This window comes from Sceloporus occidentalis, unplaced genomic scaffold, assembly GCF_023333645.1.
Source record: "Sceloporus occidentalis isolate IW3139 unplaced genomic scaffold, rSceOcc1.0.p SCAF_5, whole genome shotgun sequence".
NCBI lineage: Eukaryota > Metazoa > Chordata > Lepidosauria > Squamata > Phrynosomatidae > Sceloporus > Sceloporus occidentalis.
In genome coordinates this window covers 20,910,166-20,929,908 of record NW_028316985.1, presented here as the reverse complement: position 1 = coordinate 20,929,908, position 19,743 = coordinate 20,910,166, and the positions used below count along the sequence as shown (strand labels likewise).

At 42.4% G+C, this 19,743-nt stretch overlaps 1 protein-coding gene across 3 annotated transcripts in view; it reads left to right on the top strand.

Moving 5' to 3' along the window:
- Positions 1-4,119: 4,119 nt before the first annotated feature.
- TMTC1 (transmembrane O-mannosyltransferase targeting cadherins 1) overlaps positions 4,120-19,743 on the top strand; it is a 208,854-nt gene continuing 193,230 nt past the window's right edge. For 2 of the 3 annotated variants that reach the window (XM_089527816.1, XM_089527815.1), the window contains exons 1-2: positions 4,185-4,650; positions 17,707-17,884. In XM_089527816.1, coding sequence (XP_089383942.1) covers positions 4,271-4,650; positions 17,707-17,884 — 558 coding nt within the window. In that variant the 5' untranslated portion in view covers positions 4,185-4,270. Of the gene's footprint in view, positions 4,651-17,706; positions 17,885-19,743 lie in introns of all 3 variants that reach the window. The other variant, XM_089527817.1, reaches the window with a different exon arrangement.

Below are 19,743 nucleotides of genomic sequence, written 5' to 3'. Positions count from 1 at the left end.
GCAGGAGAAAGAACTGAGAGATCCTCACCCCAAGAAATATTGAATTCCTCCTTTGAGACTAAGGATGAGGTGGGTCAACTCGCAGCATGAATGCCTGTGCCTTAAAAGATGACCAGGGCTTGTGGCTTCTTGAAAGAGTGTTTGTCTGGGAAGAAAGACTCTTCATAAGTAAAGGCCCAAGACTTCATAAAAGTCATGATCGTTTTCTTGAAGAGGACTTCCTGCCTAAATGCCTGTGGTTAAGGTCTTGGAGGCCAGGCTTATAACCCTATTCTTGGCAAGAAGGTTTATTTAGAAACAGCAGCTGGAAACATGTTATGGTATAATTCCCCTAGCCCAAGGGTTGACAAAGTGTCATTCCTTAGTGCCTGTAGTGTGGCTCCCCAGGTCCTGCAGAAAGTGTTGTCTAGTCAGCAGCATCCAACTCCCTGACATTTCATGACCAAAACCTGAGACCAGAGCTTGGGCCTTTTTGTTATAGAGACAGGGCAAACAAGGATTGGGAGGTAGTCCTGAATTGCTTTTGGACTACCTAATTGTTGAAACTGGCATAAGGGGAATCCAGGTAAATCCCAAATCATCAGGTAATATGGCAGCCTAGGATTCATTTTTGATGGCTGTGCAGGTGGCAAAATATACCCAGCTGTCATGCCCTGCCTCCAGGACTCTGGTGCAGACTTTGATACTGACAGTGAATACTCAGACAGAAAACAGAATGACAAGGACACATGCCAGTGCGTGAGGCAGATGGTGAGACACCCACATCCCAAGCATCTACAGCTTGACACAGCGATACAGACCTGGCATTACTGACCCCAGAAGAGCGTCGTTGAGAAGGAGGCATGCAGTGGTGTCACTACACTAGCCCAGGGAGTCCAACCTGCACTGTGTGACACCCTAGAAGGGGGGTGGCACCTGGGACCTTATCACTGGGAGGCAAAGCACCCAAATCACATGAATAAAAGGGGTTTAAATACGGGGAATATCTCGCAAAAGTGGGATTGTTTTCACACATGACAGGCTAATTGAGCATTAACGTGACATTAACCCCTTCAGAAAGTGTGCAAAATCATTCCACTTTTTAATTTCAGAATTTTGCGGGATTTTCCCAGATTTAAATCCCATTTATCCATGGGATTTAGGTGCTTCCCTCCTGTGTGATAAGGTCCTGGTCGAGCCCTCCTGCTGCATGGTGGTGGCTTCCTCCTGAGGAGGAGATCACTGCTGTAGTGAAGGACAAGCACACCGCTCCTGGCTTTGCCACTGCAGTATCTTCTCAAGAGGAGGCTGCTGCAGCAGCAAAGGAAAAAGGTATCCCCCCTCCAGCAGCCTGCCTACACTAGGTGACACTAGGGCTGGGAAACCATTGGAGAGGTGAAGATGCTCCAAGCTTTTATAAAATGCTCAGAAATCAAACTGCACCTATGGGAGGCTGCTAGACCATAAACAGTCCAGCACCTCTCTCAGGAAGCTGTAGAAGACAACTGACCTTGGTAGAACCAACATTTGTGCCTCATGTTTGTGTTTGTGCTGCCTGATCGTTTTAGATCTTGCTCTATTTATTGACTATGTTCTTGGATCTCCCTTTGGGCTGTTGCCTGGATTTATCTCTGAACTGGGTATAACTTGGACTGAACTGACCTCAAACTCTTTGCTGGTGAGCCACAGTTCTCCCTGTGTTTTTCTCAGTGCTGTCTCTTCCTGCATTCTCCTTCTGAGAATCTGTTTGTGTCCTGAGACCAAAACTGGACACCAGGATTTACAGTAGTTGCCACTATCCCCACTCCTCACATCCTGCAGGGCCTTACCTACAGCACATGTTATACATGAGGAGTTTTCCCAGGCCCTTGTGGGAGTTACAGAATGCAGGGAATTTCCCCCCAAAGGTCTTGTGCAACAAGAAGGCTCACAAGTCATGCCTTGTTCCAAATGGTATGATGAGCCAGTTATAGGAATCTCCCTAGTCACCTCCCCTCATTTCTGGCTTTTTGGTGGGGCAGTGTCATATGTGCACAACACACATGCAGACCCTTCAATGTTTTACAGATGCAACATCAGAGTGTGGTCAAGAGGGCAAAAGTTACTAATGAGGAAGGACACACAAGCTAGGAGAGGTTGCAGCGCTTTGCTTTTGTCTGAGCCTGTTGGGAAGGACAAGATTCTGCTGCCTCCTCTCTTTTCCCTCCTGCTGAATTAATTGACTGCAAACTACTTTTGCATTTTGTATTTGGTTTGCAGCAAATGGGAGGAGGAGAGAGAAATTGGGATGCTTTAAAAGCAGCTGAAAAGGAGGGACAATGGAAGATTAATCTAGGCTGTCCCTGCCATATCAGGACAGTTGGAGGATATACACATGCAAACAGTGCACTGGGAAATGTGTCTCAGTCTGCATGGGAGACACAGCATGACACTTCAAGAGCTCCAAATAACCTTGAGTGAGGCAAAAGCTAGAATTATGACTAAATTATTACTTAAACCGGGGTAGGCAGTTTGTGGGCCTCCAGATGTTGTTAAATGCCATCAGCCATAGCCAATGGGGAGGAGTGATGGGAGATGCACTCCAGCAGCATGTGGAAGGCCAAATATTGAAAGCTGGGCTTAAAAAAATAAACGGCAACATTAAGTGAAAACAGATCAATACAATAGGAAAGCACTTCATTGAGATCAATCAAATACAGTTACTAAGTGATAATATCTCTCGGTAGTCAACAGAGACAGCAGATAATATGAATGGACTGGACAGTAATTATGATCAATAGTAAAATATCAGCCTACATTATTAAAGGGCCTTACCTGGCTCTATAGTTGCCCTGATGTTGCCTATATCAATATTGTATGGCAAACAGAAAGGTCTAGAGAAAGGTAATTAAAAAGTACTGTAATACATAAGAAAGTTTTATTATCTAATATTCAGTAAATATAGTAACAGTAGTTTTCTGGCATCCAGGTAAACAATGTGTGGACACGGCAATACACTGTGCCAGAGAAGTATATGAATCTCAATTGGCATACACAACATAAAATATATCCAACATCCAAAGTGCATGAATGAGCAGAAGTATATGCACTTCCAGAGGACATGTAATATAAGAGATAACAATAAAACCAAACACGTTTCCTCAGTGGAAAATTAAGCTTAACAATGGGAAAGTATAATATAGTTAGTATATTTATTAGCAAATAAAGACCATATTGTAAAATATGTTGTTGGCATGGTATGATTATATATTTATTGGAGTGTTGTTGTTGCTGTTACTGTAATTTTAAGCTGTTATTTGGGTTGTGCCCTACATTTCATGGTGCCTTGGCCCTCAACGTAGAGGACATGTGTTCACCCTGTGTATGTTTATGTGTGTGAAGGGAGAGAGAAGTTCTCCTCCTCAGAAAGGACATTGAGAAACTGGAGCGACCAAAGAGGGCGACCAAAATGGTGAAGGATCTGGAAACCATGTCCTGTGAGGAAAGACTCAGGGAGCTGGGGATGTTTAGCCTGGAGAAGAGAAGGTTAAGGGGTGATAGATAGCCCTGTTTAAGTATTTGAAGGAATGTCATATTGAGGAGGGAGCAAGCTTGTGTTCTGCTGCTCAAGAGACTAGGACCCAGAACAATGGATGCAAGCTCCAGCAAAAGAGATTCCACCTCAACATTAGGGGGAACCTCCTGAGAGTAAGGGCTGTTGGATAGTAAAACAAACTCCCTCAGAGTGCGGTGGAGTCTCCTTCTTTGGAGGTCTTTAAACAGAGGCTGGATAGCCATCTGTCAATGGGGTGCTTTGATTGAGAGTTCCTGCATGTCAGAATGGGGTTGTACTGGATGGCCTTTGGGGTCTCCTCCAACTCTGTGATTCTATGATTCCTCCTTCACACTCAGTTTCCCCCTCATTTTCAGGGCAGCCTAGTGGTTTTTGTTTTTTCACCTCAGGCTGACAGTTGGGATATAGTGCCTACTGAGGGGGGAAAGAAACAAACGGAGCATGCGCAGTGCGGGGCGGGCGGGATGGGCGCGAGGAGGAGGAGGACGGAACGAGTGGATGGAAGGCGGAGAGGGGCCGCGCATGCGCAGAGGGGCGGCGGCGGCGGCGGCGGCGCTTGGTGTTTATATCTTTGCCGCTGCCGGGGCTGAGCGGCGGCAGAGCGCGAGGCGGCCGCGAGGGCTGCGGTTGCGGCTCCTGGAGGCTCCCTTCTGGGCGCTATGCGGACTTCGGGAGAGGAAGAGGAAGAAGGGGAAGAAGAAGGAGAAGGAGGTGGCAGGTAGCCCTGGGAAGGAGAGGATGGCGACTGGCGGCAGGAGGAACAGCCGAGAGTCCCGGGCGACCCAGCAGCAGCAGCAGCACCAGCAGCAGCACCGTCGCCCTCCTTGGCTGCGCGGCGCCCGGGGCTCAGACGGAGGCGCCTCTTCCTCCTCCTCCTCCTCCTCCTGGCCCGCCAGGTTGGCCGGTGCCCTGGCCCTGCTCTGGGCTTCGTGCCTCTGCTACTGGAACTCCCTCCGGGGAGAGTTCGTGCACGACGACGTCTGGGCCATCCTCAACAACCGGGACGTCCGCCCCGGGACCCCGCTGGCCTCCGCCTTCGCCGACGACTTCTGGGGGAAAGGCATGGGCGAGGAGGCCAGCCACAAGTCCTACCGGCCCCTCTGCGTCCTCAGCTTCAAGTAAGCGCCACCGCCGCCCCCGACTCCCGACTCCTCCAGGCGCCTCTTGGACGGAGACAGAGAGAGAGAGAGAGAGAGAGAGAGGGATAGCTAGCTTCATCATCATCATCATCATCATCATCATCCTCATATATTATGCAAAATATATAAATATAATAAATATATAAAATGTTATATAGAATATAATACTATAAAATATAGAAAATATTGCATTATATAAAATATAATTCTAATAAAATAGATTATGTAAAATTAATATATAAAATATTATATAATAATAATAAAATATATTATATTATATAAAATATAATAATAATAATAATAATAATAATAATATAACTAACTTTTATTAATTTGGAGCCAGAGTTTTCTCCAGACTTCGCAGGGAGAGCTGGAGCCGATTGGGAAGGAAACGTTTCCATTGCTTTAACTGCACTGTTGTTCTGAGTAGGAAATTCATCCAAACAACTGGGAACCCTGAATTCAAAGTGAACTAAGTTTTTTAGCCTTTTGAACAAAGAAAACTACAAGTCGCCTTTTCGTAGGTTACACTGAATTAAACATTTACGCCCCCCCGTATATTCATTGGGTGTCCCCCAACATACGTCTCTGTCCCTCCTGGATTAGCCATCAATCAGTCTTTTATCTATATGTTTTATTTCACTGCCCTCAAAACTGTTGCTGCAGTACTTGCCTTTATTTGGGTTAGCATCTTAAGTTAGGAGCCATTTCCAAATTATTTACATTCCTAAACAGAGCATTTGACACGACCTAAAATATCAACCTTTGCTCTTAGTGCATTTTAGCACTAAAATCTTCAGCTCCTGAGCAAGTGAAATTCTGAATTTTAACCATTCTACCGCAATTTATATTCCGCCTTTTCCCGAGGGAATCAAGGCGGATTACAAAAAAGAAATATAACAATAAATATAATAAAGAATAAAAAAGTCACAGTTATAAACAGTCCCATAACCCAACTCTCCAACTCTTCTTCAGAGAAGTCTGGCATGGAAGAGAGTGGGGTATAGATACTGTTGGTTGAGAGGAAGCGATTTGCATGTTAACCTTTCGCCTGAAAAAGGTATCTTCCCCATCATAGCATCTTTACTAAAGACTGAAACAACATGCAGCCATCTGACTAACATCTCCAATTGTTTTTCTCCTGTTTCTTTTGTAACGTCTTGCTTGCTGAAGAAGCCTATGGAGCTTCAAACGTTTTTTGTGGAGTTTTTGGGCTATCTTGCACAGGGACGTAGCCAGGATTTTAGGAAGGGGGGGTCCAGACTAAGTGCCACCATTATATTGGGGCTTGGGTGCGGTGGCGGCGCAGCAGCACACACCATTCATTTTTCTAACAGAAGGGGAGTCCAGACCCCAAGAACCCCCCCTTGGCCATGTCCCTGGCTTGCAACTAGTATGTTGTGCATTTTGGTTGGCCAATCAAGGTATCACCAATGGATTTTTGTTTGTATTTGTTACCCCTGAATGTTGGCCTGTGGCTGAATGGCAATCCTCCGGGTGTCCATTTAATTAATGATCCGTTGTCTGCTGGGAAACCACCCTCACACTGGCTGGTTTCCATTTGCATTTGCTGGGACTTGATTTTGGTGTTTTTCAGGATTAGTAGCCAATTTTTGTTTGTTGGGGGTCTCTTCTTTCTTGTTAAAGTTGTCCAGGCGCTTGTGGATTTTAGCGGCTTCCCGGTGCATCCTGACCCAATCATTGTTGGCATGGTCCAGAATTTCAGTATGTTTTCAAATAGCATTTTATGCCCAGGATGGTGTATACTATGTTCTGCTACTGCTGATTTTTCTGGCTGACCCAATCTGCAGTGTCTTTCGTGTTCCTTGATTCATGTTTGAACACTGCGTTTGGTGGTCCCTATGTAGACTTGTTTGCTGAGCGCAGCTTGTTGGGGGAATTAGCATACACTTTGTAAACTGCTGTGAACCTTTTGCAGACCGAGTGCCCAAAATGCAACCCAAACCCCACTTATTTATTTCAAAGTGTCATGTCCCTCTGGCTTTCTAGTAATGAATCCTGGCAAACTCTGTGTTGGGGCGACAGCATGCGTGCCCACAGAGAAGGCTCTGAGTGCCACCTCTGACACATGTGCCATAGGTTCGCCACCACTGGCTTAGGTAGTGCTTAAGTGCACTGATAAGCGGTATAGAAATATACTCACTAATGCTATTGCTGTATTTCTGTTTAATGTATGGTCATTGGCTTGGATACTGTTGCTTGAATACATTCAGGGGGAGCTGTGTGTGGCTATATAGCCATTCCAGTAACAACAAAAATCCACCAAACAATGATAACCTTTTGTGAAGTCAAAGGCTTCCACAGCTGGCAGCCATAGGTGTTTTTTTTTGGGGGGGGGGGGGTCAGGCTGTGAGGCCGTTTTTTGGAAGGGTTTATTCCTGACGTTTCACCAGCAGCTGTGTCTGGCATCTTCAGGGAATGCTGGCATAGAAGATGCCACCACAGCTGCTGGCGAAACGTCAAGAATAAGCTCTTCCAGAACACAGCCACATAGCTTGAAATACCTGACCAAAAAACTGTAATGATGCCTTTATTGGTCCGACCAAAAGACACACTATACACGTTTGAGAGATCTTGTAGCGCCTTTGAGACTAACTGAAGGAAAGAAGTTAACAGAATGAGCTTTCATAGACTTCAGTCTACTTCCTCAGATGCTTTACATGTTGCAAGCTTTCAAAGCACCACTGGCTTCTTCATCAGGCAAAGGTATTACAAACCAAACAGGAGAGGAAAAAAATTGAAGATGTTATTTATAGGCCTGCATTTTGCTGTTTCTTTTCTTAGTTAAGATGGTATGGAGGGGCAAATCTTGCAGGCTGGTACCTCCTCTTTGTGGCTGTGTGGCAAGTGGAAGATTCTCAAAGTTCAGGAAATTTAACATCCATTTTCAACACAAATAAGATACTTCTTTTGGAATCCAGCGTGTCTCCATGCTTGAATGTTATTGTTAGTATCAAGGAGAACAGACCCATTGGGCCTAGATATTGGCTTTCCAATTCAACAATTAATTCAATGGGTTGACTCTAATTGGTGGTAACCAACAGAAATTCAGGCAGGTCACTAGAATTCTGTTGCCATTGCCACTTTTTTTCTTAAGGAAACTTTCTGTATAGTTAGCTAAGTAGCAGAGCAGCTAGAAAACCCTGTTAGTGAATTACAAAGATGCACTAGCAAGAGTGCCCAGTGTGCACTGAGACCAATGTGCATCAGTGGTCCACAATGTGCATTGGGCACTTTGCCAGCTCTGCTGCATAGTAACATAATAGCAGTCCTCTACTGGATACAGACATTATGAAACTTTGTTGTTGTTGTGTGCCTTCAAGTTGTTTCCGATCCTGAGGTTTTCTTGGCAAGATTTATTCAGAGGTTTGCCATTGCTTTCCTCTGAGGCTGAGAGCATGTGACTTGCCCAGGATCATCCAAGGGGTTTCATGGCCAAGCTGGGAACCTAACCTTGGTCTCCAGAGTTATAACCCAACATTCAAACCACTATACCACTCCGGTTCTCAAATATCTTTTTAGCATATTTTGGAATATACTAATTCACACATAATGCAACTAAACAAACAGCTAAATAAATTTTAAAAAAATGAAATATCATAATGGGGGTGAGAAAGTTGAAATCATACAAACCATTGTATTTCCTGTTCCCATGTATGGATGTGAGGGCTGGACAGTTAAGCAAGAAGATAGGAAGAAAATCAATTGATTTGAAATGTGGTGCTTGAGAAGAGTGCTGAGGACAGCCAAAACAAATGGGTCCTATAGCAGATCAAGCTATATGGTCTGTCCACTTAGACAACCACTGTGACTGGCATTGGTTTTCCAGGGTCTCTGGCACAGATCTTTGCCATCACCTGCTGTCTGATTCTTTGCAGCTGAAAGTGGTGGGGATAGAACTAGAACTTTCTGTGTGCAAAGCAGGGGCCTATTCATTTAACACAATTATAGTGCTTTGAATGCACTTTAACTGCCATGGCAACATCCTATGGAGCCCAATTTGCATTTTAGGGCGAGATATTTAGAAACACCTGCCAGAGACTTCTATTACCTCACAGAACTCTAGGATTTCATGTGCTGTTGTCCTAACAGTTAAAGTGGAACAGGGACACTATAATTATGTAGTGAGAAAAGGCCCATGGTATTCTCCCATTGGCAGGTCTGGTGATGTCATAGCAGTCCCCAATAAACCTGGAAGGAGTGCCATCTTGTCATTGGACTCAGGCAGCACAGTGTCTTGGGGCACAAGTAGATAGCTCTTCCATGGACTTACATAATGCCCGTTTTAAAACCATCAAGCTAGCAGCTGTGGCTGCATCTGGGTGCCTTCTTTGCCTTTCCCCCTTCCTGTTGTGATCCTAATTGCCACTATCCTCTGGTGAGAGTTTCCATTCTTCCCATGCTGTGAGGCTGTAATTGCTATGACTTGGCTGTTTTATCATCTAATAGGCCACTAGTGTTTACCTCTCCTTTTGGATCATGGCTAAAAACCCCTTTTCAGACCGAGGACCAAATGCATTTTCAGAGCAGTTCCATTCCAATTGATGGTGGTTGGAGCCAAAGACAAATAGCGAGACCCAAAAATCCTGCAGTATTTTAAATGAAAGCTCTTATTGCCTTAGTAACTAAGCCTTAGGAGAGGCATGGCAAACTTTTAGAATGGAGAAAAACTCCACACAAGCTGGGAAACCAACCAGTGATGGACAGACTCCTGTATCAGCTACTTAGTTCTGTTCTCTTAAGTATGGTGGGCCCTTGGTATCCACTGAGGTTTCATTCCAGGACTCTCTCGAGATATCAAAATCTGTGGATGCTCAAGTCCCATTTTGTACAATGAGGTATTAAAATGGTGTCCCATGGGCAAAATCAAAGCTTGCATTTTGAATGGGGGGAGGATATTTTCCTCACTCAACCTCACCAAACCAGATGGCAACATCATTCACCTGTGCTCCAGTCCTATGTAGAATGGACCTCCTTCTCTCCATGCAGCTGATGTAAAGTAGATTTGATGATTGTGGCGATAGTGTCAAAATCATGACTATATAGTGATCATGCATTATTGTTGACTCCTTTCTACCACCTACTTTACCATGCATCAGCTACATGGGGAGAAGGAGATACATTCAACTGGTGATTGGAGCATGACATTTCCATTAGATTAGGGGTGGGGTCAGGCAAGGAAAGGAAAGATTAGTTAAATAGCTGATACAGGATTCTGGCTAATGATAATGGGGAAGGGGGCATGGCCACGTAAGGAAAGGCAGAGGGACAGATTGGGATCCCCAGAGGGACAGATCTGACCCCAGGATCTGAGCTCTCTCTCTCCCTCTCCCCCATGAATAAGAGCAGCTGAGTGAGGATGGTGGGGAGAGGAAGGCATTCCACATCCAGCTTGTTGTTCACCTTCAAGTTATTTCTGACTTATGGTGGCCTTAAAGTGAACCTGTCACACGGTTTTCATAGCAAGATTAGTTCAGAAAGGGTATGCCATTGCCTTCCTCTGGGGCTGATGAAGTGTGACATGCTCAAGGTCGCCCAGTGGCTTTCCATGGCTGGGCAAGGATTCAAATCCTGGTCTCCCAATTTTCAGATCACTACACCACTCTGGTTTTCACATCCAGTTGGAACTGTTAACTGCATTGTGTGTCACCTTGGGGAGGGAGGGGTTTTATTTTGGAAAGGTAGCTGATGAAATCTTGAATTGGAATAAGCCTGCCTTTGGGTGCGTGATTGAGGAAGTGTTCACACAGCTAATTTCCTCTCTCTTTCTTTTCCATTGGGGGAATGACCTGTGGCTCAGTGGCTCTCAAATATATTTTCAGCTTTCTGCTTCTGACATTCCACATTGCCAGAGGAGGTGTGACACAGCTGCATCACTTCAGGCTGGATGTGAGGAGTGACAGTGTCACGAGGAATCTTCTCAGTGGCTGTATCCTGCAGTAGTTGTACTGATTGTTGTCTGCTTGGTACAAAGCAGAAGCCCTGTTTTAGTTCTGAGTGGTCAAGGGATGCCTGCTTGCTAGCTGAGAATCCTGAAAGGGTGCAAGTTAACTGCAACACAGGGAGTGTCCTTAAAACCAGTTGGATCCTTAGTCCATCTGGCCCAGTATTTTGTCTTTGTTGGAGAGGGCACAGTGGGAATTGTGTGGCCCGCCAGATGTTGTTGAATTCCAACTTCCAGCAGTCCTAGCTATTATAGTCAGTGGAGAGGAAAGCTGGAAGCTGCAGTTGAATAATATCTTGAATGTTGCAACAGTTCCCATCTTTGGTCTATGCTGGCAGACACCAACTCCTCAAGATATCTGGAAAGATTCTTTCCTAAGTCTATCTGGAGATATTGGGAAATTGAACTTGGGATCTTCAACATACATGGTGGAAAAAGGGTGGTTAAATCAACCACTTGGCATTTTTCAGAGTACCAGGATATTAGAACAAATGATGCCTGGGCTTGGGCATCATCTGGGGCCCTCATGAGACCCATGGAGCCCTGTCATTGGCTTAAGGATGCCAAGTACTGGCAGCAGTCCTGAGCCTCAGAGAGTATAACAGAAGCAGCATGTTGTGGCTGAGGTTCAGGGCTATGGAACACATGGCAGCCCTCCAGATGTTGTTGGACTGCAATTCCCATCAGCTGGAGCTACTGTTGCCAGTGGTGAATGCTAATTGAAGTGACAGTTTAACACCATCAGAGGACTAGATATGCTCCCCATCATACTGAGCTCTAGTTCTTGCTTTCAGTTGATCTGCTTCTTGAATTTTTTTTTTGTGGAATGAAATGGGGTCTTGCCAGTATTTGGCAGCAATGCGGAGGACACGCAAAGGAATGGAAGACTGGGCTGTGTGAGAATCAGGGTGGGAAGGAGTTCATATTTTTCTTCCCTGTTTTCTTTTGTTTTTCTGTGTCTAGGGAATTATCAGTTTACTTGGCTTGCTAGCAGAACATGATGAAAGACTCCATGTGTGTCTGTGTGTATGTTTTCTGCCTGGTGTAGGAATTGCTGTTTTAAAGGCACCAGATTGGCTCTCTATTTTTGGTGTCCTGTCAGATCTCTTAATCCTGCCAAATATGTTTTTTTACAGTACATGATGTACATATGGGGGAGGGTTCTGTGTGTGTGTGTTTTAATTTATGAAAAAGCTTCTGACTTTCTGGATAACTACAGTATTAGCAATATGATTCAGCATTTGCAGCATGTTCACTTTGTACAGTATTGAAGGATAAGTCAATTCAAGCACCACAGTAGTCTTGAAAGGGAATTGAGGATGTAGGGAGGATGGGGAAAGGAATTGTCTGTCTTTGGTAGATTTCGGTGACCTTCTCACAATTTTTTGTAGGCTGATAATCTGTTCCTTTGGGAGCTTTCTCACCATGCAAGGAGAGGGATTACAGAAGAAGCAGTGACTTTCTTGAGATAAGGAACTGTGTGATGACTGCTTCCAAAAGCAAGCTCTCTGTGTTATGTCTGAAGTTGTCCTTTGAATGACATAGTCTGCTGAGTGCCTTCAGTTTCAGGTTGCCACTTGAAATAGCCTTCATATAGCTGTATATTCTGGTAGCTACCAGGGTTTGAATCCCTCACTTGGCTTTGAAAACCTACTGGGCAACCTTGTGCAAATCACAATTTCTTTAGCCTCCGAGGAAGGCAAGGGAAAAGCCCTTGTTCATAAATTCTACCAAATAAATCTTGTGATAGGGTTGCCATAAGTTAGAAATGACTTGAAAGTGACACACAACAACAACCACCATATTACCAATTAGAATGTGTACATGTTTACACATGTATACACGTAATGTGTATAGAATACACCAGATGCATCAGTAGGTGACACCAGGTATACCAGAGGTTTTGAGCCTTTGGCTCTCTACTTTTGGAGCTCCCACAAGTTTCAGCCACCAAAGTCAGTATGAATCAAAAACACAAAACATCTGAAAGGCCAACAGTTGAGAATCCAGATGCATCTTACTCTTGAAAGTCTTGCTCCGGAGGCATCAATGCTAAAGTAGCTGTTGAAAAACGAGAGGGAAAAGGAGTGGGGGAAGAGATGTTTAAGGAAAATTAACTGAGGTCTATAAAGATCTCTGCAATTATGGTTTATGGTATTTCTTACAACATTTTATGTTTCAGTGGTTTATTTCTTTTGTGGATGGAACTATCACAAGCCCACACAGTCATCCCTGCTGGCTCCCTGCTAAACTGAGGTTAACAGATCAGGAGCCACCTTCAGGACTCTGCGTTCCATCCTGCTAGGCAAGAGATAGGGATTGTATGGCACTCCAGATGTTTTTGGACTGCAGATCCCATCATTCCTTATTTATTGGTGATGTTGGCTACTCATGGTGCATTCCCCATCCGTGACACAACCATTTCTTGCCCAGGAAAATATGTTCTGTGAACGAAGAAGGGTGGAAAGCTGAAGAACCTGGAAAAAACTGTCCCACTTGCCTTTTCAAATGTTTAATAAAATAGCGGGATTTCATGTTACCTTCGAATGACTGAATTTAGACTGCAATTCTCTATCTATTTATCAGAGAGTAAATCCCATTGAACTGAATTTTGTCACTTGTGTGTACCTAAATATCGTTAATATTGTTTTTTAAACTGCATTTAACAGTTTTTGAAGAACATTGTAATGTGTTTTAAACATGTTTTTTTCTTTGTATTGTTTTAATTGTTTTTTATTTGGGGAGCCCTTGTGGGCTAGGAGGCGATACAGATGTATAAATAGATAAATATAGCATATGGTGTGGGAATTGTGCAGTCCTCCAGTTGTTAGAGTTCAGCAGCCTAATCAAAATAGCCAGTGGTCAGGAATGCTGGGAATTGCAAATCAGTAACATCTGGAGGGCCTCCTGATTCTTTATACACCTCCACCCACCCCAATGTAGTAAGAGTTTACAGATTGTAGAGCCTAATTTTTGAAATCTGACTTATTACAGTCATCATCAAGGTTTTCAAACAGGGGACCCACTTGCTTCTAATTTAATTTGAAGTGTTTTTATCCCCAAGCTTCTGTTGCTGGTGCCAGAGTCATAATTTCCATCTACACTATAGAAATAATGCAGTTTGACACCACTTTAAATGTGGCAACTCAATCCCATGGAATCTGGGGATTTGTAGTTTTACAAGGTCTTTAGCCTTCTCTTTCAAAGTGTGCTGATTCCTCTGAACACTACAAATCCCAAGATTCTGTTGGATGGAGCCATGACAGTTAAAGTGGTGTCAAACAGCATTATTCCTACAGTATAAATACAATCATAGTCCAGCACTGAAACTGCTAAACCACACTGGCATATATGTCTATTTTTATCTTTCTGGGTAAATCCTCCTTTTTTCAACTGGTTTTTCCCTTGCTTGTGCTACTTTCTGTGCTGGTTTTGAAAAGTTACATTTGCCAATATATGTTTTTTTTGCACAACTATTAAAGATAGAGTAACTATTTCTTCCCTTGTGTCTGGTAACCCCCTTTTACCTCTTTCCTTCTCTTTAAAAAAGGAAATTCCAGAAACTAAAAACAACATTGGTGTCAGCAGTGTGACCCATCTTAAACTGGGTTTCTGCTACGAAGTTAAAATAATATTTGTGGATTCTTCTACTTTGTCTAAGGGTTTTGACATTCAGGCGGTAGTATTTCAGTTTATTATTTGCTGTGATTACCCTATTGTTTTAGTATGAAAAATGTTTCCAGTGAAGCACGTCTGGAGTGAGAGAGCCAGTGCACTGTAGTGGTTTGAGTGCTGGATTACAGGTCTAGAGATTAAAGTTCAATTTCTCCTCTGTCCTAAAAACCCACTGCGTGATATTGGGTGAGTGACACACACTCAGCCCCAGAAAATCCTGTGATAGACCCCATAGGGTCTCCATACGTCAGAAATTACTTGAAGGTACATAAAAACAACAAGCTCTGGAGTTGCTAGAATTTTGGTAAAGGTTGGGGAACCAGGGATTGATTGATATTTGGTGACAGCTTCTGTTATTGCTGATTATCAGCCTTGATGAGAGCCAGTGTGATGTAGTTGTTTGCATGTTGGACTTAGATTCCAGGAGACTAGGGTTTCAATCCCCACTCAGCCATGGAAACCACTGGGTGGCTGTGGTGAAGTCACCCTCTCAGCCTCAGAGGAAGGCAATAGCAAACCTCCCTGAAGGAATCTTGCTGAGAAAACGCCATGATAGGTTCGCTTTACAGTTGCCATGAGCTGGAAATGACTTGATGCTGCTGCACAGCAACAACAAATTAGTGATAGGGCTAATATGAATTACAGACCAACAGCATCTGGGGGTCTACCTGTTTTCTCACCACTGGAATATTTGAACTGGCAGACTAGAAAGTTTAGGAGTAAGAATGATCAGATTTCTTGTTGTGTTCCTATTTTGACACATTCATTGTGCTGGCCTTCCCCAACACATGCCTGCTGAGGAAGCTCAACTACAGTTTCCATCATCCATGCTAACTGGGGATAATGGACATTGTACAATTGGAGTCCATCAATTTGGGAAAGGCTGTCTTAGGTAGTTAGATTCATGTGAGCTACTGTTGCTTTCCCCTTATAATTGCAGTTCCAGCAATTATAAAGATAGGCTTTCACTGTAAGTCTTTGCAGGTTTTTAGTTCCAGATATACTCTGTAGGACTAAAGCAGCAGTTATATATACACATGTAAAACAGAAACAAGTAGGGCACAGGTGGGAAGAGTGTGGCCTGTAGACCAATTTGAGGCCCCAGAAACCTTTCCCCAAATCCCCAATATTAAGAAAATTGCCTAGTGATTTTTCATCCCAAAACCTCACTCACAATGAGTCAAAATCATTGCAAAATGTACCAGTCTTTTATCTGTAACCTTCAAGCTCTATATACTACAAACCCTAACCTCTCCTAAATCAGCCAAAAATTGGCTGAAAATGAAGCTGGATTTTAGATGGGGAGTGGGTTCAAAGAGATTTTAGGTTTGTGTCATAGAAAGTTCAAGTAACAATGCTTGGATAACTAATAAGATACAGTATATTCTTATGTATGTGAGGAGTATCTGTTGTGGTTATCTGTCTGTATCTCACAAAAACTAGCAGTTTTATCAGTACAAGTTCAACTGTTGTCTACCCTTTTTTAGACAAAAAGGAAGGCAGCCTTTCACATGAATATACCAATTCTGTTGTTTATTCCAGCAGCAACAGCTCATCCACAGGAATCAGCATTTTTTCTTCTATTAGTGGGAAAGGAAATTAACTTACTCCCTTCATTTCTGTAAAAAAAACCACACAACAACCAACTATTTGATAACAGTGGATTGTACTGCAAGGTTGTCATACACATTCCCCCCTTAGTTTTGTTCTCTCAGCCAGATAGTTACAGATATTAGAAACATTGGTTAAAAACACTCACTTCTTGCAAAAAACAAAAACAAAACAGACTCACTTATCAGAAGGTAATGGCTTAGAATGGCGTCTGAATTGTTTTGCTTTGTACCCCTCATTGTAAAACGCCAAAATGTTTGCTCTGAGTCAGATGCTGCACATTGACCTGCACATCTTCTTGACAGGGCTGCTTAACTCAATTAGTTACTCCAGTAAATATGCCTGTATTTATCAGCCAGTGTTTATCGTTCACCTGTTTGGAACTGTTTTCCTCTTCAGCTCTGAAGAAGAAAACAGTCCCAAACAGGTGAACAATAAAATGTTCAGTCTGGTAACAAAGCTGGTCTGGATGGTTTGTCAATGGGGGGAAAAACCCATTCCTATGGGCAAGACTTCAGACTGCACGTTATCCATTGTTCGGCTTATTTTTCTCCCTGAAAACAGGCCTGGCCAACTGCTCATGAAACGAATCTAGGGAACATGGGGACTAGAAATTAGTTATATCCTTTGAATATCCAAGAAAAGTGGCTGCATATGGTTTGCAGCAGTATGCTTTGAACTGCACATTAAATATAATTAGGATAACATGTAATTTGCCCATTAGGCAGTTTAATAGCTGGGATTACATTTTTCAGCTTGTTTCAGCAAGCAAAGATCCTGCCTTTTACCAGTACTTTTCAAAACTGTTGACAAATTTAATGAAGACAGAGTTCAGTTTTCTAAACTCTCTCTCTCTCTCTTTGCATGTTCTCTTTCATTTCTCTTTGAAATTGTTTATCTGTTTGTTGAAATTGTTCATCTATTTCCTAAAATACTTCGGGCCCACCCTTTATTATGAGATCTCAGAGCAGCGTATGATAGTAATACAATACAATATAAAATACTTTCAGATTAAAGCCATAAATAATTTAAACAAGGTAAAATATTTTAAACAAAGCAACCGTTAAAACCATCTTAAAAGTTACAGCAGTTTTAAAACTATGTACATGTACACTTGAAATAAATTAGTCCCTGAAGACTTTAATAAAATGCTATGTTTTGGCTTGGTATCAGAAAGAAATCAGTGCTTACACCAGTTGGGCCTTAAAGGGGAGGGCATTCCATAACTGAGGTGCAACAGCTGAGAAGGACCTCTCCCATGTCCTTTTACTTCATCTTGCCCCCACTGGTGAGCTCCTCACAGAATATCTTGTCGAGCCTATTCATGTATTGTTGAACTGCAGTCCTAATGTGGGTTCACGGTTAAAGATCAGTACAGTATGTACAGCTTAGGTCCATACTATTTGAGAGACTGTATCACCACAAACGAACCTGCTAGAGCCCCAAGATTTTAAGGGAAAGGCTTTCTCTTGATCCCACCACCATTGCAGTCTTGCTTGGTAAGGACACGAGAGAGAGCCTTCTTGGTGTCTTCTCCCACTCTCTGGAATGCCCTTCCACAGATGGCTAGGTTTGCTCCCTCCCTGCTTTCCTTTCACCAGCAAGTAAAAACGTTTTTATTCAGGCAGGCTTTTAAAAATCATGACAGGATGGCTTTTATATGGAGTGTGTGTTTTTAGTTATGTTTTTAACTTCTGTATGTTTTTAATGTTAATTTTATATTGTTTTAACTGGATTATTTTAATTGGTTTTGTTGTGTGTGTGTGTGTTGTTTTTTTTAATAGGTTGAATATAATGCTGGCTGGAATGAATCCCTTTTATTTCCATGCCGTGAATGTAGTCCTGCACTGCCTGGTGACACTTGTGCTGATGTATACTTGTGACAAAGCCGTTTTCAAGGACTGCCGCTTGGCTTTTGTCACAGCTCTCTTCTTTGCTGTCCACCCTATTCACACTGAGGCTGTAAGTACATTTAAAATATTATAAGCTTCCACATTTTCCTTTCCAACTGTATGAAAGGGAAAAAACCCTCTTCCTGCTAATAGAAAATTTACCCTTTTGCTGTGATATCCATGTAGCATTGACAGGCTAAATGGCAGCTTCGTGATACTCTTTCTAATAATGGGTACAAATGATTTTCAGGAAAAGTGCAGCTGTGTTTAGAGAAAATAATTGGCCTGACAGTGGGGAGGCAAAGAATAAACTTTATGATAACTTTCTTTCTCTAATAATACCAGCCGGTTGTTTAAAAATAAATCCAACTGAGTTCATTGGGACTTGCTTCCATTTATATTTGTTTTTATATAATTCTGATTAAGTGCCTTAACACAGTCTTGCTAGGAATAAATGTCAAATGTTTTCATTGAAGAATAATGAGATGGTTGGCTGTCGTATAATATTAAACAGTTCAAGAACTTCTGAGATATCTCTCCTGCTGACACATTGTTTGGCCTCCTTTTCTTCTTCTAGCAATCTTTTGCAGTCTCTCCTGCAAGGAGAGCACAAAAAAAGCATACCAAGACCCTTATTCTTGAAAGAATAATAAATATTTTAACATACCACAGATTGGATGATGTACATGATTATAAGTTAGAAGTATTGAAAACATTGATAGTTTAGTCACTGTGTTTTCTTTACACTTAAAAGAAGAGTTGATTTTAAAAGTGAGTTAGCACTAGCACCTCACATCAGATTATAAAAAATACCCCACATTTATATAAATGTCTTTTTAAGGTTGCAATCACATAGCAGTTTATCAGGGTGCAGGTCCTGTTGAAGTTAGTGGGTTTTATTTTGAAACAGACATGCATAGTATCATTATGTAAAAACTGTTTATAGTCCTTCACAGACAACACTTTTGTGGTTAAGTGGGTAGAAGAATGTTGGGCTGGGACTTGAAAAATCAAGTTTCCCACTGAGGTAAGTTTTTTCAAGTGCAATATTGTATGCAACAAAGTGTGTGTCTGTGGAATTAAAATTCCAACAAAATCCCATATCTTTTCAGGAGTAGGCACCAACATTTTAGAACCCTGAAAGGCTTGATACACAGGATTGTTTTGTTTTCTGGCATAATCCTTTGGAGATCTTTTTTCAAGCCTTATCAAAAGGAAACATTACCGTGGATTTGTGCAGCATCAACTCATGTCTTTGGGGCCTGTTCAGTAGAATTCTCCAGAGGATTGTGTCTTATCAAGGTAGTGTTTTGCAGACTTTTTGGGGGTAGTAACCCATTGGTCCTTCACATGCTTTGGATTACAACTCTGCAGTCTTTTACCTTTGGCTATGCTGGCTGGGGTTTCTGAAGTTAGTCCAACACATCTGGAGGGCTGAAGGTTCTACACCCTGCTTTTAGACAATGCATCTCTAAATGTAGGAAGCAAATACTGGAGCCTCCCCAAGTGTAATTGTGCCCATGTGCCTCACTTTCAAACTCTGCCCCAAATAGTTTCGAGTCCCAACTAGAATAAATAAGCTATTGAGTTAATTGGAAATTGGAAAAACATTGAGACCTCTACATTTGTATAATCTCTTTATTGCAGAAATTTCATTCACATGAACAAAAATGATCAATGCTTAATAATAATAATGCCTTTTCACTAGCTCTAGGAAAGGCAGCTTGTAAATTTTTAAAACAATATTTGTTGATTGCTGACTAAATCCAGTTGCTAGTTCTAACTAGAGTGTGCCTACTGTGTCAATAGGAACTTAGTAAGTCAACATTTATATTTATATAAATCCCATTGATTCAGTAGTTCTGTAGTTGGGACTGACAATCAGATTTAGGCCACTGACTATGCTACAGAACATATATATCAACATTA